Source organism: Ornithorhynchus anatinus, chromosome 3 (assembly GCF_004115215.2).
Source record: "Ornithorhynchus anatinus isolate Pmale09 chromosome 3, mOrnAna1.pri.v4, whole genome shotgun sequence".
Taxonomy (NCBI): domain Eukaryota; kingdom Metazoa; phylum Chordata; class Mammalia; order Monotremata; family Ornithorhynchidae; genus Ornithorhynchus; species Ornithorhynchus anatinus.
The window spans coordinates 110,076,078-110,093,939 of record NC_041730.1 but is presented as its reverse complement, the minus strand read 5'-3'; the positions used below and the strand labels follow the sequence as shown (position 1 = coordinate 110,093,939).

At 44.4% G+C, this 17,862-nt stretch overlaps 1 protein-coding gene and 1 non-coding gene across 2 annotated transcripts in view; both read left to right on the top strand.

Annotated features, from left to right (window-relative positions):
• The window catches only part of RNLS (renalase, FAD dependent amine oxidase), a 290,569-nt gene that overhangs the window by 226,089 nt on the left and 46,618 nt on the right, over window positions 1-17,862 (top strand). Inside the window, 1 exon segment of the mRNA XM_029059819.2 lies at window positions 13,570-13,743. Coding sequence (XP_028915652.1) covers window positions 13,570-13,743 — 174 coding nt within the window.
• On the top strand, window positions 16,020-16,157 carry LOC114810431. Its single transcript, XR_003758131.1, has one exon. It is a non-coding gene; the product is annotated as a small nucleolar RNA SNORA7 (small nucleolar RNA).

The window sequence follows — 17,862 nt, the reverse complement described above, 5'->3', positions numbered from 1 at the left end:
TTATATTTTTAGATTGTGAGACCCCTCAGGGCCAGGGACTGTCTTTAATTCCCACCCGTGTATTCTCTCTCAGCACTCAGCACAGTGCTCTTCACCCTATAAGCGCTTAATCAATCCATAAATCGATCGACGGTGCAAGTCGCTTCACTTCTCTGTGCCTCGGTTACTTCATCTGTAAAATGGGGATTAAGACTGTGAGCCCCACGTGGGACAACCTGATTCCCCTGTGTCTACCCCAGCGCTTAGAACAGTGCTCTGCACATAGTAAGCGCTTAACAAATACCAACATCATCATTATTATTATTATTGAGTGCTTACTGTTTGCAGAGCACTGTACTAAGCACTTGGGAGAGTACAATACCAAAGAGATGCAGACATGTTCTCTCCCCACTAGGAGCTTAGAGTCCAGAAGGGGAGTTTAAATATTATTACTCCTCCTCTTCTTCTTCCTCCTCCTCCTCTTCTTCTTCCTCCACCTCCTCCTTCTCCTGACAGGGGACAGTCACATCAGCGCGGAAGCTGAGAGAGTTCCGCCCCAACTTCTGTTCTCTGTTAAATGAAATGCTTGCTCTCTGTCTGAGTTCAGTATAACAGAGTTGGTAGACACGATCCCCGCCCGCAGTGAGCTTACGGTCGAGAGCGGGAGAGACTTGTCCATGACTACCCAGCAGACAAGTGGTGGAGCTGGAATTAAAACCCAGGAAGCCCTGCCCACTGATTTGGATAGCTATGAAATAAATAGAGTTCTCTATAGCATTTTTATTCATTTTTGTTCCATATAATGATGCCTTTGGTTGCTAATAATGTTGCAAAGAATTTTCATTCGACATTTGCAGGGTCCCTAGGTAAGTGACACTGTACTTTCAGGTCCAAGAATGCTCTAGAAACTGGCAGAGAAAATCCACTCCTCTCAGCCAATGTTTAGTTTCCCCAGTAAATGAGAAACAATTGTCCATAGATCAAGTGAGAGTTCTTTTACAAACCACCGTGAGCGGCCAGATTTTTGTCTTTTTTAGTTTTCTAAAATGAATGTGCAAAACAAAAGGGGAAAGCATGTAGATACAATCTGATCGTTACTTCCTTCCTGGAAGGGAATCAAAAATGTGCTTCGTGTCAACCTACCCTTAGGATAGAGGAACACCAGAATGTATGTATTATTAGGGCCCCATTAGATGCTACTTTAGTTAGGATCAAGCTAGGATTTTTCCACAGTTTTACAACTCTCTTGTTAAAATATATCACTCTGGACTAAACCTTGTTATAGTTACTATGCTGTTCCCTGTAAAATCCCACTGACTTCAGATAATTTTCTTTCCTCAAAATATTAAAAACTGACCATTTTTTATGACGTTGGAAAGAATGTTCATTTATTTTGTGATTTTAGGCTCTATGCATAAATAACAATCAGTTTTCAGACTTAAGTAAACAAAGGCACGGAAATTCCCTGTCCTCACTTCAACCCATTATCCATTAATAGAAAAGCAGCCACTGTACCCCATCACAGACAATAGAAATGCTTAATAGGGAAGCCTGGCCTAGTAGAAAGCAGCGTGGCTCAGTGGAAAGAGCCCGGGCTTGGGAGTCGGAGGTCATGGGTTCGAATGCCGCCTCCACCACCTGTCAGCTGTGTGACTGTGGGCAAGTCACTTAACTTCTCTGTGCCTCAGTTATCTCATCTGTAAAATGGGGATTAACTGTGAGCCTCACGTGGGACAACCTGATTACCCCGTATCTCCCCCAGCGCTTAGAACAGTGCTCTGCACATAGTAAGCGCTTAACAAATACCAACATTATTATTATTATTAGAAAGAGTAAGGGCCTAGGCGTCAGAGGACCAGGATACCAATCCCAGCACTGCTCTTTGTCTGTATGACCCTGGGCAAGTCACTTAACTTCTCTTTGTCTCAGTGCCTTCATCTGTAAAATGGGGATGAAAGCCTACTCTCTCCTATTTAGACTGTGAGCCCCAAGTGAGACAGGGTCAGTGTCCAATCAGATTATCTTTTCTCTACCCCACTGCTTAGCATAGTGCTTGGCACATAATAAGGGCTTCACAAGTATAATGATAATAGCAATAATAATTAATATTACATGACCTCTAGAGATTGCATTGGTGAAAATGGAAGAGAAAGAGGAAAAGAATGAACAAAAGCAAGCCTGCATCCTCCCCTGATTTTTAATTAGGCTTTTAATTAAGTATTTAGAATATGAAGAGACAATGTAATTCACCCGAGTTTGGCTACTGAAGAGTGTTTGCCTTAAACCATTCACTGTTACTTTGACAGTGTTCAACAATTTGGCCACTTCTACCCAAATATAGAATAAACAGAGCAGTGAAAAACAACTGAATACAATTTTACAATAATCACTTTGATTTCCCTAGCCAATTTAAGAATCAAAGGCTTTCCACACCGATTCATTTACCCATTTCATAGATGGAGAAATAAGGGCCCAACAGGTTAAGTGCCTTGTCCATCGAGAGAGTTGGGAACAGATCATTTGACTCCTCGACCAATGAGTGAATTTGAGATTGGTATATGATATTTCTTCACTGATAGAAAAAATGTGGTTTTGTGTTATAGGTGGTGAAATGATTGTATTAGTTGTGGAATTTTCTTTACTTTGCAGAATCTATCCTTAAAGGAGAACACTGGGGGCTCAGGTACTGCTCTGCAGGCCAAGAATATTTGCAAGAGTCGAAGAAGATGCTGGGGTTTTTCTCCAAGGAGAAAATGAACTTTATGCTTTTTGGGAAAGCATATCTGGTATCGAGTCATACTTCAGCTATTCATTTTTGGTTTAATTATTTACTGAATTTGAGGGTTTTTTGTTTTAGTTTTCAAGCAATAAGATAAAGCAGATTTATGGAAATGACACCGAATTGTGGTGGTACCTACATTTCTCTTGTGCAAGTTTCATGATTGAGGACAGAAGGATGTTAGCAGAGCAGTATTAGGTCTTCGATATTGTATTTGCCTTTGAAAATGTTACCAAAAGACTTGGATAAATAGTATAATGGTTGCCCTCTCACCACTCTTTTCGGTTCCCGTGAAAATTAAGTGCAGGGTAAAGTGAATCGGGAGGCATAATTTTAATGCTACACTTTATCTGTATGTCTCAAATCAGATGGTACTTGTTTACTAACCCCTTACTAAGTGCAAAACACTGTACTAAGCTCTGGGCTGGAAACAAGATAATCCTGTTGGACACATGTCCCGCCCTGCATGAGGTTCATGGTCTAAGTAGAAGGGAGTAGGATTAGTAGGAATCTAAGGCACAGAGAAGTTAAGTGACTTGCCTAATCAGTTAAGCACTTGCACAACAGGCAGTGGAAGAGCTAGGGTTAGAACCTAGAGCATCTGACATCCAGGCTCATGGAAATAAGGCCATGCTGCTTCTCTGGCTACTTGATATATTGAATGTGAATTCATTCAGGTTGGAAAAGGATGAGAAACAATCACATTAAATGTGTTTTTCAAAGACTGTATAATAGTCTTGTTACAGATAAGAAGAGTTTGTCTGGAAGTTCAAATGTAGCTTCAGGCATCTACTAGTCTTCTCCACCATCCTCCTATGAAATCCCTACTAGCACCTTCTCTCAAAGCACCCTCTCCTCTACCTCCTTTCCTCCTCACTTTCCATCCCATCTCAATATGCACACACCTTTCGATTTGCATTCCTGATTCTCTGTTGGTGGCAGAGTGGCCCATCACTGACCTTGGCGTCACCATCACGAAAGAAGTTGGAGCCTGCGGCAGAGGGAAGGTGCAAACTGATGGGCGGGAAAGGAGTGAGAAATTGCATGTAGAGAGGGCAGTGGAAAAAAACAATAATTTGAAAGACAAATGCATGACTTTATGATTTAGAAAAAGTGGTAATTAAAATAGAATAGATTAAATTAACAAAAGGAAGGAGAAAGTGAGAATGGAAAATGCAATAGTGGGCATTAAATGAGCTCTTTCATCTTTACATGTCTTCAGATTTTTTAATTAGGTAAAACACTATTTTCTTTTGCTGAACAGGGCCCAGAATTGGTCTGAGGTTTTATGTCCGGGTCATGTCCAGTTGTTTATTTTTTGCTTAGCGTTATCAAGAGCTTGCTGTTGAATGTCAGGAGAAGTCTAAAGCATTAAAAAGAATGTAGTTTTTTTCTTTTTTCATTTCAATCATATTTATTTACTGTGTGCAGAGCCCTATATTAAGCACTTGGAAAGTACAATACAGCAATAAAGAGAGACAATCCCTGCCCACAGTGGGCTCACAGTGTAGAGACATGTACAGACATCAATGGGCTTAGTCTGGGAAGGCCTCTTGGAGGAGGTGCACCTTCACGAGGGCTTTGAAGTGGCACGGAGTGATTGTTTGGAGGATTTGAGGAGGGAGAGCTTCCCAAGCCAGTGGTAGGACGTGGGCCAGGTTTCGATGGTGAGACAGGCGCGATGGAGGCACAGTGAAAAGGTTAGCACCAGAGGAGCAGAATGTGCGGGCTGGGATGTAGAAGGAGAGAAGAGAGGTGAGGTAGGAAGGGGCAAGGTGATGGAGAGCTTTAAAGCCAATAGTGAGGAGTTTTTGTTTGATATGGAGATTGACAGACAACCACTGGAAATTTTTGAGGAGGGGGGTGTCATGCCTTGAACGTTTCTGTAGAAAGATAGTCTGGGCAGCGGAGTGAAGTACGGACTGAGGTGGGGAGAGGCAGGAGGTTGGGAGGTCAGAAAGGAGGCTGATGCAGTAATCCAGTCGGGATAGGACAAGTGATTGTACTAATGTGGTAGCGGTTTGGATGGAGAGGAAGGGCAGATCTTGGCGATGTTGTGAAGGTGAAACCGATAGGATTTGGTGACGGATTAGAAATTTGGGGTGAATGAGAGAACGGAGTCAAGGATGACACCAAGGTTATGGGCTTGTGAGACGGGAAGGATGGTTGTGCCATCTACAGTGACGGGAAAGTATGGGAGAGGACAGGGTTTGGGAAGATAAAGAGCTCTGTCTTGGACATGTTGAGTAGTTCCAAAGGTCCCTCTGGGTACATCACCAAGTTCAATCCTTCCTTCCCAGTTCTGTGAGATTCGAGGACTTCTTGATCCACCAAAAATTGAGTCAGAGGACCTGGGTTCTAATCCTGGCTCTGCCACTTGCCTGCTCTGTGACCTTGGGCAAGTCACTTCTCTGTGCCTCAGTTTCCTCAACTGCCAAATGGAGACTCAACGCCTGTTCTCCCTCCTACTTAGACTGTGAGCCCCATGTGGAATGGGGACTGTGTGTGGCCTAATTAACTTGAGTCATCCCCAGGGCTTAGAATAGTGCTGGGCATGTAGTAAGTGCTTAACCAATACTATCAAAAAAATTGCTTTCTCTATTTATTAGAATCATCTGATTTTGAATTCCCACACTAGCTTCTAGAGTTATTGCTTCAGAAAGGAAGAAACCCTACAGTATGAGCCAAAAATACAATCGATGGTATTAATTGAGCCATTATTACGTTCAGAGCATTGTACTAAGCTCTTGGGAAAGTATGCTATAATGGAGTTGGCAGACGTGTTCCCTGCCCACAGTGAGTTTATAATCTAGAGGGGAAAAGAGACATTACTCTAAATGAATAATTTAGAGTATATAATTTATAGATGAAGGTTCAGCCAACATCTTCCAGATCTCTCTAGCCCTGACCTCGCATTTGACCTACAATTCAGCATCTCCTCGCCTCTGGGATATCTCTACTGAGATGGTTCACCAGCATCTTTAATTCGAAAAGGTCTAAAATGGAACTACTCCTCTTCCCTCCTAAACCCTCTTTTCTCATAACTTGCCCAATTCCATCGATAGACCCACAATCCTCTCTGTCTCAGAATCTCCTCACTGTCTTTCAGTTTTTTCACATTCAGTCTAGCCCCAAATCCTGCCAGTTTTCCATCTCCGTGACATTTTCTGGATTGTCCCCTTCCTTCTCCCTTTCTTCTGAACCCAAACAGCTACGATGCCAGTCCATTCTTTGGTCACGACCTGGCTAGACCATCATGGCTGCCTCCAACCTCTCCCTACTCCAACTCATTCTACCCACTGTCACCTCTTGAGATAGGCTTGGCTTGCACTGCTCCACTCTTCATAACCTCTACAGGTTTCCCGATTCCTCCACATCAAAGAAAAGTCCTCACAATCAGCTTCAAGTCTCTCCAACTCTCTCCATCTTGCATATTTCTTCACACGTTCCTCGTGGCTCCCAAGCAAACCTTCTGACTGTAACTCATTCTCAACTGTCCGGCACCTGCCACCCTGCTCACCTTCACTACAGCCTGGAACCCTTTTCCTCTCCCTCCCCAAATCCAAGAGATATCAGTCAGTCAGTCAGTCGTATTTACTGAGTGCTTACTATGTGCAGAACACTGTACTCTGTGCTTGGGAGAGTACAGTGCAACAGTAAACAGATACATTCCCTGCCCACAACGAGTTTACAGTCTAGAGCTTCTACAGTCTTCAGCTCTCACCATATTCACATCCCATCTAGAATCCCACCTTTTCCAAGTCTTCCCTAAGTTATTCCAACACACCAATTCTTATAAATCCATCAGCCACCTCCAACAACTATGTGTGTATTTAAATCCATCCTCCCCATTTGTATATGTGTGTATAATTATTGTCTCCAATGATTTTATTTGTTTATTTTTATATTTGTGTCACCCATTCAAATCTAAGTGCCTCATGGGTAAGTTCTTTTCCTTGTATTTTTTCTACAGTATTTGTTAAGAACTTACTATGTGCTGGGCACTAAATTAAATGCTGGGTTAGATTCAAGATAATCGGGATGGACACAGTCCATGTCCCACATGAGGCTCACAGTTTTAATCCCCATTTTACAGATGAGATAACTAAGGCAGAGAGGTGAGGTGACCTGCCCAAGGTCACCCAGCAGGCAAGTGGCGGAGCCAGGGTTACAACCCAAGTTCTCTGACTCCCAGGCCCATGCTCGTTCCACGAGGCCATGCTGCTTCTCTGGCACGTAGAACATTTCATCGGGCCAAATGGACACTCAATAGCGTAATTATCAGTAAGTGCGACATTGGACTGTTCTGTATGCAGGAACATCGGAATCAGTGGAGGGACAGCCATGGCTCCTAAAAGAGAGCTAACTACACTGGAGCTCCTATGGTGTCATGGGCACCTCATTTTCAGGCAGTCTGAGGGACCCTCTTTTGGCTCATGGAGGAGGCAAGAGGATTGAGACTAAGAGACCCACTTGCACTCTTGTAGCCCTTAGGACCCAGGCGTCTTCCAGCATTCTCTTCTGCCCAGGCCACATTTATGGACAACAGGAACATTAGGATCTCACCTCCTCCAGGAGGCCTTCCCAGACTGAGCCCTCCCTTTCCCTCTGCTCCTTCTCCCCTCCCCATTGCCCCTACTCCCTCCCTCTGCTCTACTCCCTTCCCCTCCCCACAGCACTTGTGGATATTTGTACATATTTATTACTCTATTTTATTAATGATATGTATATATCTATGATTCTATTCATCTATTTTGATGGTAGTGATGGCTCTCTACTTGTTTTGTTTTGCTGTCTCCCCTTTTAGCCCATCGTTAGGCAGGGATCGTCTCTTATCTGTTGCCGAATTGTACATTCCAAGCTCTTAGAACAGTGCTCTGCATACAGTAAGCGCTCAATAAATACGATTAACTGACTGACTGACTGACTGACTGACTGACTGAATGAATGAATGAATGAATGAATGAATGGGAGAGAAGGCATACCTGCTGCCTCTTTGGGCACAGGTCCTGGGAATCCACATAGGACCACGAGTCCAGATGAAAACCAGGTGGTAGTTCTAATAATGCTCAGGATAATTACGGTATTGGTTAAGCCCCTACTATATGCCAAGTACTGTGCTAAATGCTGAGTAGATATAATACAATCACATCAGACTCAGTCCCTGTATCTTTTATGAATAATAATAATAATAATAATAATTTTGGCATATGTTAAGTGCTTACGATGTGCCAGGCACTGACTAAGCAGGGACCCTGTTGTGTGGATAAAATGGCACCATGGGCTGGCACCCTGGCATGGGAGTTTCTGGTCACTATCAATTTTGCTTCAGGTTCAATGGCTTCATGGTGGGTGAGGGGATTGGAGGGAAGAGAGGGGAGGGGAAGGGAGGGAAAGGAAGAAAAGGAAGAAGAAGGGAGAGGAAGGAAGGGGAGAAGAGGGGAGTAGAGAGGAGGAGGAAAATGTTTCTGTCTGAGTCAGGTCAGGTTCAGCCTAGTACCAATTTGAACCAGGTCTTAGGCCTCAGAGGATTCACAGAAATTTCCTAAGTCTAGGTAGAACACAACTGAACACTGAGGCAAAGAGATGTGTGTGTGAATATGTGTGTGTGTGTGTGTGTGTGAGAGAGAGAGCGAGAGAGAGAGTGTAGGGAGAGGAGAGAGGGAGAGAGGGAGAGAGAAAAAGAAACTATCCTCTGAATACATGCACTGTGACAGAAATGTATTTTTTAAGTACATGAAAATATATTTAGATGAAGGTATATGGTGTATATTATAAAGTTTACATTACACTGAATTTGCAAAAGCCGCTCCGGATTTGCATAGCCAAAATGAGTTAGGTGGACTTCCTGAAACAAGTGGCAATAAATATGTTGTCTGTGGGTTGAGGCCCATATGTTGTTATGCCTCATATCCATCTTATTACTTTGGCTCGATGTTTATTTTTCCTTTGTACTTTCTTCCATCGGAATGCTAGTGGTTGAACTGAAAAAAGAGTGATTAGTCAAGACTGAGTGACATCTCCAAAGGCAGAATATTTGCATTTCAAATGTACCCGGAAATCAGCATTGTAAAAGGAACATGTTTTCCCATAAGGTTCATTTTTTCCTCAGTTCAGTAAGTGTGGGCTCCCAAGGGAAGGAAAGTGGTGCATATACCATTAAGAGGGACAGTGAAAATTGGATTGAACAATGAAGTAAAACTCGCACTGCATATTCAGCGAGTTGGAACCAGGTGTTTTCAACTGAGGGTTATCGGTCCAGTTACCATCGTGTTTAGTACCACAGATAATCTGTTAAATTACAAGACAGAGAAAAGAGACTCTCCCAAGTTGAGAAGTAATGTGATGCTCCCTTTTATTTGGAATCTCATTATTTAAGAGTCCTTAGTCCTTCCTTATAAGGACAGTGTTTTGGTTTGGAATAAATCTGATGACTAGAAAATAAGTTGAGGTATGTAGATCCATCTTTTTTAATCCCTCTTGTCTAGAAGCCTTGATTTTAGGGTTTAGCAAAATTAGCCAACGTAATGACTGTTGCTTTTTTCTTCTTTCAGGCACCACCTTGTTCATTCTCTTTTTTGCAGTCCTCTCTGACCGTTAATGACTGTGCTTTTTTTTCAGTGCGCGAGCAGCTTGATAAGAGACTGCAAAACATTGCCCTGTGCCCTAATTGGTTCTGATGGGCTTCCATTTGCGTTCCCAACCTCCCAAATGGCACACCATATAATGGGTACTGCATCTGATTCAATAGCGAGTTAAATTCTCCCATTTGTACATGATGATCAGTTTTGTTCCTTTTCAAATCCAAAAGCATTATTTGTCCTTCATTTCAAATGTATAAAGTCTCAGCTTATTATCGGAAACTAGTCCCGGAAATATTCAGGCCGAGAGCTCGGTAGCTATCTTAAAAGACTTTGCGTAAACTGCTGTTAGACCGAAAACTGGTTGCGGGAAGGGAAAGTGTCTGCCAACTCTGGTTTATTAAACTCTCCCAAGCACTTTGTAAAGTGCCTTGTGTAGTAAGAGAAGCAGCCTGGTCTAGTGGAAAGAGCATGGGTCTGGGCATCAGAGGACCTGAGATCTAATCCCGTCTCTGCCACTTGCCTGCTCTGTGACCTTGAGCAGGTCGCTTAACTTCTCTGTGCCTCGGTTCCCTCATCTGCAAAATGGGAAGTCAATACCTGTCCTCACTCTTACTTAGACTATTAAGCCCATGTGAGATCTGATTATCTACCACCCCCTCCAGATATTTGTTGCTGTCATCTACCGCCCTCCCGGTTCCACCTCCGACTTCTTCAACCACCTAGACCCCTTTCTCACCTTCCTTCTCTCCTTCTCTCTGCCCACTCTGATCCTCAGAGACTTCAACATCCATACGGATGTACCCGACGACTCCTCTGCCGCCCGTCTGCTATCCCTCCTCGACTCTGCCGACCTCCTGCCCCACCATACCTCGCCCACTCACCGCCTCGATCACACCCTCGATCTCGTCATCTCCTACCGCTGCACTATCTCCTCCCTCACCGACTCTGAAATCCCTCTCTCTGACCATAACCTTCTCACCTGCCTCATCTCTCACACTCCCTCCCCCTGCAAATCTTCGCTACTGCCCCACAGAGACCTCCGCTCTCTCGATCCCATCCGTCTTTCCAAAAGCATCTCTCACCTCGCCGCCCTGTCCTCACTTCCCACTCTCGATGATCAGGTCTCCGCTCTCAACTCCACCGTCTCTACTCATCTCAACTCACTCGCCCCCCCTTCCCCTCCGCCGCTCTCGCTCCACTAACCCACAGCCCTGGGTCACCTCCTCTGTCCGCCTCCTACGCTCCTATGCTCGAGCTGCCGAGCGCTGGTGGCGAATGTCCAAGCACCACGCCGACCTCACACACTTCAAATTTAGCCTTTCCTGCCTTAACTCTGCCCTCTCCTCCGCCAGGCAAAACTTCTTCTCCTCCCTCATCGACACCCATGCCCGTCACCCCCGCCAATTATTCTGGACCTTTAACTCTCTCCTTAGGCCCCCTGTTCCTCCCCCTCCCACATCGCTCACCCCCAATGATCTGGCCACCTACTTCATCACAAAAATCAACACAATAAGGTCTGAGCTCCCCAAAGTCACCCCTTCCCCTCTCCCCTCCCCCCACCTACCCTCTCCCCTACTTTTCCATCCTTCCCTGCAGTATCCTCAGAGGAGATCTCCTCCCTCCTCGCAAGTGCCGCCCCCTCCACCTGCGCCTCGGACCCCATTCCCGCTCACCTTATAAAAAACCTCACCCCTGCCCTCCTCCCTTCCTTCACTTCTATTTTTAACCACTCAATCTCCAACGGCTCCTTCCCCTCTGCCTTCAAACATGCGAACGTCTCCCCCATCCTAAAAAAACCCGCTCTCGACCCCACTTCCCCTTCCAGTTATCACCTATCTCCCTACTACCCTTCCTTTCCAAAATCCTAGAACGAGTCGTCTACAATCGCTGCTTAGAATTCCTTAACTCCCATTCTCTCCCGGACCCCCTCCGATCTGGCTTCCGTCCCCTCCACTCTACCGAGACTGCTCTCTCTAAGGTCACCCGTGACCTCCTTCTTGCCAAATCCAATGGCTCCTACTCCATTCTAATCCTCCTTGACCTCTCTGCTGCCTTTGATACTGTCGACCATCCCCTCCTCCTCCACATCTTATCTCACCTTGGCTTCACGGACTCCGTCCTCTCCCGGTTCTCCTCTTATCTCTCTGGCCGGTCATTCTCGGTCTCCTTCGCGGGCGCCTCCTCCCCCTCCCATCCTTTAACTGTTGGAGTTCCCCAAGGGTCAGTTCTTGGCCCTCTTCTGTTCTCCATTTACACTCACTCCCTCGGTGAACCCATTCACTCTCACAGCTTCGACTACCATCTCTACACAGATGACACGCGGTTCTACATCTCCGCCCCTGTCCTCTCCCCCTCCCTTCAGGCTCACATCTCTTCCCGCCTCCAGGATGTCTCCACCTGGATGTCGGCCCGCCACCTAAAACTCAACATGAGCAAGACTGAGCTCCTCATCTTCCCTCCCAAGCCCTGTCCTCTCCCAGACTTCCCTATCACCGTGGATGGCACGACCATCCTTCCCGTCTCTCGGGCCCGCGATCTCGGTGTCATCTTTGACTCGTCTCTCTCGTTCACCCCGCACATCCTATCCGTTACTGAGACCTGCCGGTTTCACCTTTACAATATCGCCAAGATCCGCCCTTTCCTCTACCCCCAAACGGCTACCTTACTGCTACGGGCTCTCGTTATATCCCGGCTAGACTACTGTCTCAGCCTTCTCTCTGATCTCCCTTCCTCCTCTCTCGCCCCGCTCCAGTCTATTCTTCACTCCGCTGCCCGGCTCATCTTCCTGCAGAAACGATCCGGGCATGTCACTCCCCTTCTTAAACATCTCCAGTGGTTGCCTATCGACCTCCGCTCCAAACAAAAACTCCTCACTCTAGGCTTCGAGGCTCTCCATCACCTGGCCCCTTCCTACCTCTCCTCCCTTCTCTCTTTCTACCGCCCACCCCACACGCTCCGCTCCTCCACCGCCCACCCCCTCGCCGTCCCTCGGTCTCGCCTTTCCCGCCGTCGACCCCCGGGCCACGTCCTCCCGCGGTCCCGGAACGCCCTCCCTCCTCACCTCCGCCAAACTGATTCTCTTCCCCTCTTCAAAACCCTACTTAAAACTCACCTCCTCCAAGAGGCCTTCCCAGTCTGAGCTCCCCTTCTCTCTCTTCTCCCTCTACCGCCCCCCCTTCACCTCTCCGCAGCTTAACCCTCTTTTCCCCCCTTTCCCTCTGCTCCTCCCCCTCTCCCCATCCCCTCACCACTGTACTCGTCCACTCAACTGTATATATTTATTACCCTATTTATTTTGTTAATGAAATGTACATCGCCTTGATTCTATTTAGTTGCCATTGTTTTTATGAGATGTTCTTCCCCTTGACTCTATTTATTGCCATTGTTCTTGTCTGTCCGTCTCTCCCGATTAGACCGTAAGCCCGTCAAACAGCAAGGACTGTCTCTATCTGTTGCCGACTTGTTCACTTCAAGTGCTTAGTACAGTGCTCTGCACATAGTAAGCGCTCAATAAATACTATTGAATGAATGAATTATCTTGTGTCTACGCTAGGGCTTAATACAGTGCTTGGCACATAGCAAGTGCTTAACAGCTGCCAGTCATCAATATTATCATCAGTGTTCTGCACACTGTAAGTGTTCAATAAATACCATCAAGCAATCATGAGCCCTATAGACTGAGTCCATGTAGGACAGGGAATGGTCCAATCTGCTTATATTGCTTCAACCAAACCAGCACTTATCACAGTGCTTAGCACATAGTAAGTGCGTGGCTTAGTGGAAAGAGCCCTGCTTGGGAGTCAGAGGTCGTGGGTTCTAATCCCGGCTCGGTCACGTGTCAGCTGTGCGACTTTGGGCAAGTCACTTAACTTCTCTGGGCCTCAGTTCCCTCATCTGTAAAATGGAGCTGAAGATTGTGAGCCTCACGTGAGAGAACCTGATCATCTTGAATCCCCCCCGCGCTTAGAACAGTGCTTTGCACAAAGTAAGCACTTAACAAATGCCATTATTTATTTATTTTACTTAACAAATACCACACTTGTTTTTGTTATTATTATTATCACTACCATTATTATTCATAATAGTGCTGTAGACACCAGTATACTTTCAAGTGATCTTCCATAGTAAGAGTAAGGGAGCATTTGATCCTGTTTTAAGGGGAACCTGAAGAGCAGAAAAGTTTAATGCACCAACAGAGAAATAATTGTCTTTTTTTTTTTTCCTCAGTAATCAGTGAAAGTCAAAAGCAGCAACTGGAATCAGCAAGCTACTCCTCTCGCTATGCTCTGGGACTCTTTTATGAAGCTGGCACTGAGATTGATGTTCCCTGGGCTGCACGGTACATCTCCAGTAATCCTTGCATACGCTTCGTCTCCATCGATAATAAGAAGCGCAGTATAGGTCAGTGCCCCCATTATTTCTCTTAAATACATAACAATAGTGGGCGTAGATCATGAAAAATGCTGTTTAATTGAGTGTTGCCTTTCTGAACAGAGCAAGTATTTAACTCCAAGCCACAGGGGATAAAATTTAATGTCACATTTGGCCCGTAATGAAATGCATAATAGAAGCAGAAAAGTTTTTAGAAAATGATCGTGCGCCACATGGTTTTTATTACTGAGTTCATGAAAACAGTATCAAAGGATTCAAATATCAAAACATTTCTATTCCAAGAAATTGTCCAAGTTGTATTGTTAAAATAGAGATCCATTCACATTCAGATTTATCTCGCAGGATTCGTTATTTTGCACGCTAATCTTTACCTTGAGCACAGTTGAAACAAGAAGTGACATTTAATGTGCAAGGAAGATTTTTTTCAGATTAATTCTATTTTAGGAAATGTATTTGCCTTTCATCAAAGAAATCCCAGAGATTACTATGTGTCGTGTTACAGGGCAAAATTGACTTGGAAAATGCAGTGTAAGAGCTTTGCAAGTATTCTGTAAGGCCAACACCTCTCATTTTTGGCCGAGGCTGGTCATGAAAATTCAATTTATATAGAGATTTGCAAGAAAAATGGAACTTTTAATTCATTTCAGGCAAACCCACGAGTGTCTTATTCATGGGATTTTTTTGATGCCTTATATACTGTTTCTTTGACTAAACTAATGACCCTGAATAAATAGGGCAGCTTGACGGCAACATATAATTCAACTGGTTATGGCGTGCATTAGTGGCATAATGGCTTAACCAAAAAATAGCCAACTAATGAAACTTGGTTTCGCCACAACTTCATTATGTTATAACTGGATAGGAGTATGATTTTTATGCAGATCACATGATCCTGGTAAAATGGTTCTCTTACAGCTTGAAACTGGTCTTGGTTTCATCCGTTCATGTTAGCACGATACAGTGATATGAACCATCACTGAACCTTGATTCTATTTATTGTGATTATGTTGTCTTGTTTTTGTCCATCTCTCTCCCCCCGATTAGACTGTAAGCCCGTCCTTGGGCAGGGATTCTCTCTATCTGTTGCCTAACTGTAAATTCCAAGTGGTAAGTACAGTGTTCTGCACATAGTAAGCACTCAATAAATACTACTGAATGAATGAATGAATGAATGAATGAATAAACCATCAACAGTTCCCGGGAGTTGGGCCTGGAAGTCAGAAGGATCTGGGTTCTAATGTTGGTTCCGTCACTTACCTGCTGTGTGACCTTAACCAAGTCACTTAACTTCTCTGTGCCTCAGTTACCTTATCTGCAAAATGAGGATTAAGGTGGTGAGCCCTATGTGGGACAGTGATATGACAGGGACTAGGTCCAACCTGATTAGCTTTTATCTACCGCAACTCTTAGTACAGACCCTGGCACATAGTAAGTGATTAATAAATACCATAAAAAATTAACAAAAAGTAATAATAATAAATTCTCCAATGCTTTGTTTTAAGAAAGGGAACTCAGAGATGAACCTATCATTGTATGTTGCTTCCAGGTGAAAGGACCTGGAGATTTAATGGCCAAACTGTCAGTTGAATTTAGCCAAAGTAGTAACAAATTTTTATAGACATCTTCTTTGTACACATTTCCTGATCTAATCATTTGCCTTGGTTTTCCATCCTTGCTGTTGCCCTGAATTCCTTTATTTGGAGCTGTTTTATTTCTATCAAGAAATGATTTATGATAGTAATACTGAAAGCTAATTTCTCCAAACACGAGGGTTTGGGCATAAAATCATAATTCTTGGAGCACCATTAAATAGCTCCAGTTCATCCAAGCCGATTTGGGTCATGGTTCATTCATTCAATTCATTCAGTCATATTTATTGAGCGCCTACTGTGTGTAAAGCACTGTGATAAGCATTTGGTTCATTCATTCAATCATATTTATTGAGCACTTACTGTATACAGAGCACTGTACTAAGCACTTGGAAAGTACAGTTCACCAACAGAGACAATCCCTACTCAACAATGGGCTCACGGTCCAGTGAAAGACACCGATTAACCTAAAATCTCACATTTCTCAATAGTTTCAGCCTCTTCCCAGATCTCATCCTTTAGAGATGATTCGATCGATCATATTTATTGAGCACCTACAGTGTGCAGAGCACTGTACTAAGCATTTGGGAGCGTACAATATAACATAGTTGGTATACATGTTTCCTGCCCACAAGGAGCTTAGTCTAGAGAAGGAACTTAAGGTATAAAAGTTATCTCCTGTTTTTTTCCTTCCTTCACCTCTCAGGGTCGCACCTGGAGAGTTTCCAGTAGTCTACCAGTCTTCACTATGGGAGGGAGTGTCAAGCAGAGGTATTCCCATTCCATTCCTAGCTTGGGCAGTGGCTACCGAGTGGAAGGCAATCTGCCACAAGTCAAAACTCCCCTGTGCTGGGCAGCAGTGGCATGGGAGAGAGTTGAGGGCTGAGATTCAGGATTACTCTGAGTACTTCTGTATTTTTACTAAGAAAACTCTATGGATCCACTACCAGAGCGATTGCAGATGGAAGTGGGGCATTCTGGGAGAGATGTGCCCGTGGCGTCCCTATGGGTCAGTTACAACTCGACAGCATAAGACAACGGCAACAACCTCTCCTTATCCTCTAGAAGAGGACCCAAGTCATGCAAAGATAAGGGAGGTCAAAGAGTCTAGATAGTCCCGCAATGAGAGAAGCAACGTGGCCTTGTGGAAAGAGCACGGGTCTGCCAAACAAAGGACCTGAGTTCTCATCCCATTTCTGCCACTTGTCTGCTGCGTGACCTCGGGCAAGTCACTTACCTTTTCTGTGCTTCGGTTACCTCATCTATATAAGGGGATTAAGACTGTGATCCCCACGTGGGAAATGGACTGTATCCAGTGTGATTCGCTGGCATCTACCCCCATTACTTAGTACAGAGCCTGGCACAGTAAGCGCTTAACAAATGCCATTTAAGAAAATATACAACCCAGGTAATCAGCCTCTGAATAATAATGAGTTCTTTTAAGTTAACTGGACCACAGCCTCCCTCCCCCACCAAGACCCTCATGAACAGAAGAAGTATAAAGGTAATGCTCTTCCCACTGCCAAAAGAAGTATCAGAACTGAAGAGAGAGAGAGAGCATAAGTCTGAGAAACAAGAGACCTGGGTGGAAGCTTGTTATGGGCAGAGAATGTGTCTACCAACTCTGTTATATTGTACTCTCCCAAGCGGTAAGTGCTCGATACGTACGAGCCATTGATTCTAATCCTAGATAAAAATGATGGTATTTGTTAAGCGCTTACTATGTGCCAAGCACTGTTCTAAACTCTGGATCTGCCAATGGACTACTGTGACTCTGGGCAAGTTACTTGTGTGTCCCTCTCTTTCTGTCTCTCTGTCTCTCTCTGTCTCTCTTTCTCCCAAGAGTAAGATTCCCACTCTCGGTACTGCTTAGATTGTGATTCTCAAATGAGATGGAGACTGACTGTGTCTACTCTGAATATCTCCCCTAGCTAGCCATTGCTTAATAAATACTGTAAATAACTAATTGCCATACTGATAAGTGCTGAATCAGTACCCTACCCAATGATAGGCATATCCACTGTTTTTTTTTCTGACCATAAATGATATTCTGGAACCAGGCAGTAAGTCTTATAACTACATCTGGAAAGAAATGACTAATGGGTAGCCATTTCCCAGGAACCAATATTATATGATCTCAGCTTTTCTCTATTCTAGGGGGGATAAATGAACTTTCCTGCAGCTTCCACGAGGTTCTCAGGCGATGGTAGAAAATCATATTTCCATCCCCTTTGTTTCTGCTGTTGCTGCTGATGATAATAATAATGGTACTTTCTACGTACCAAACACTGTACAAAACAATGGGGGTAGATTCAAGATAATCAGTCCTTTTCCCACAGACTCATAATCTGAGTAAAAGGAAACAGGTATTTATTTCCCATTTTAGAGATGGGGAAACTGAGGCATGAAGAAGTTGTCCAAGGTGCCGCAGTAAAGGAAGTGTTGGAGACAGAATTAGAATTAGAAAGAATTAGGCAGAATTAGAGAAGCAGCTTGGCCTAGTGGATAGACCACAGGCCCGGGAATCTAAAGGACCTGT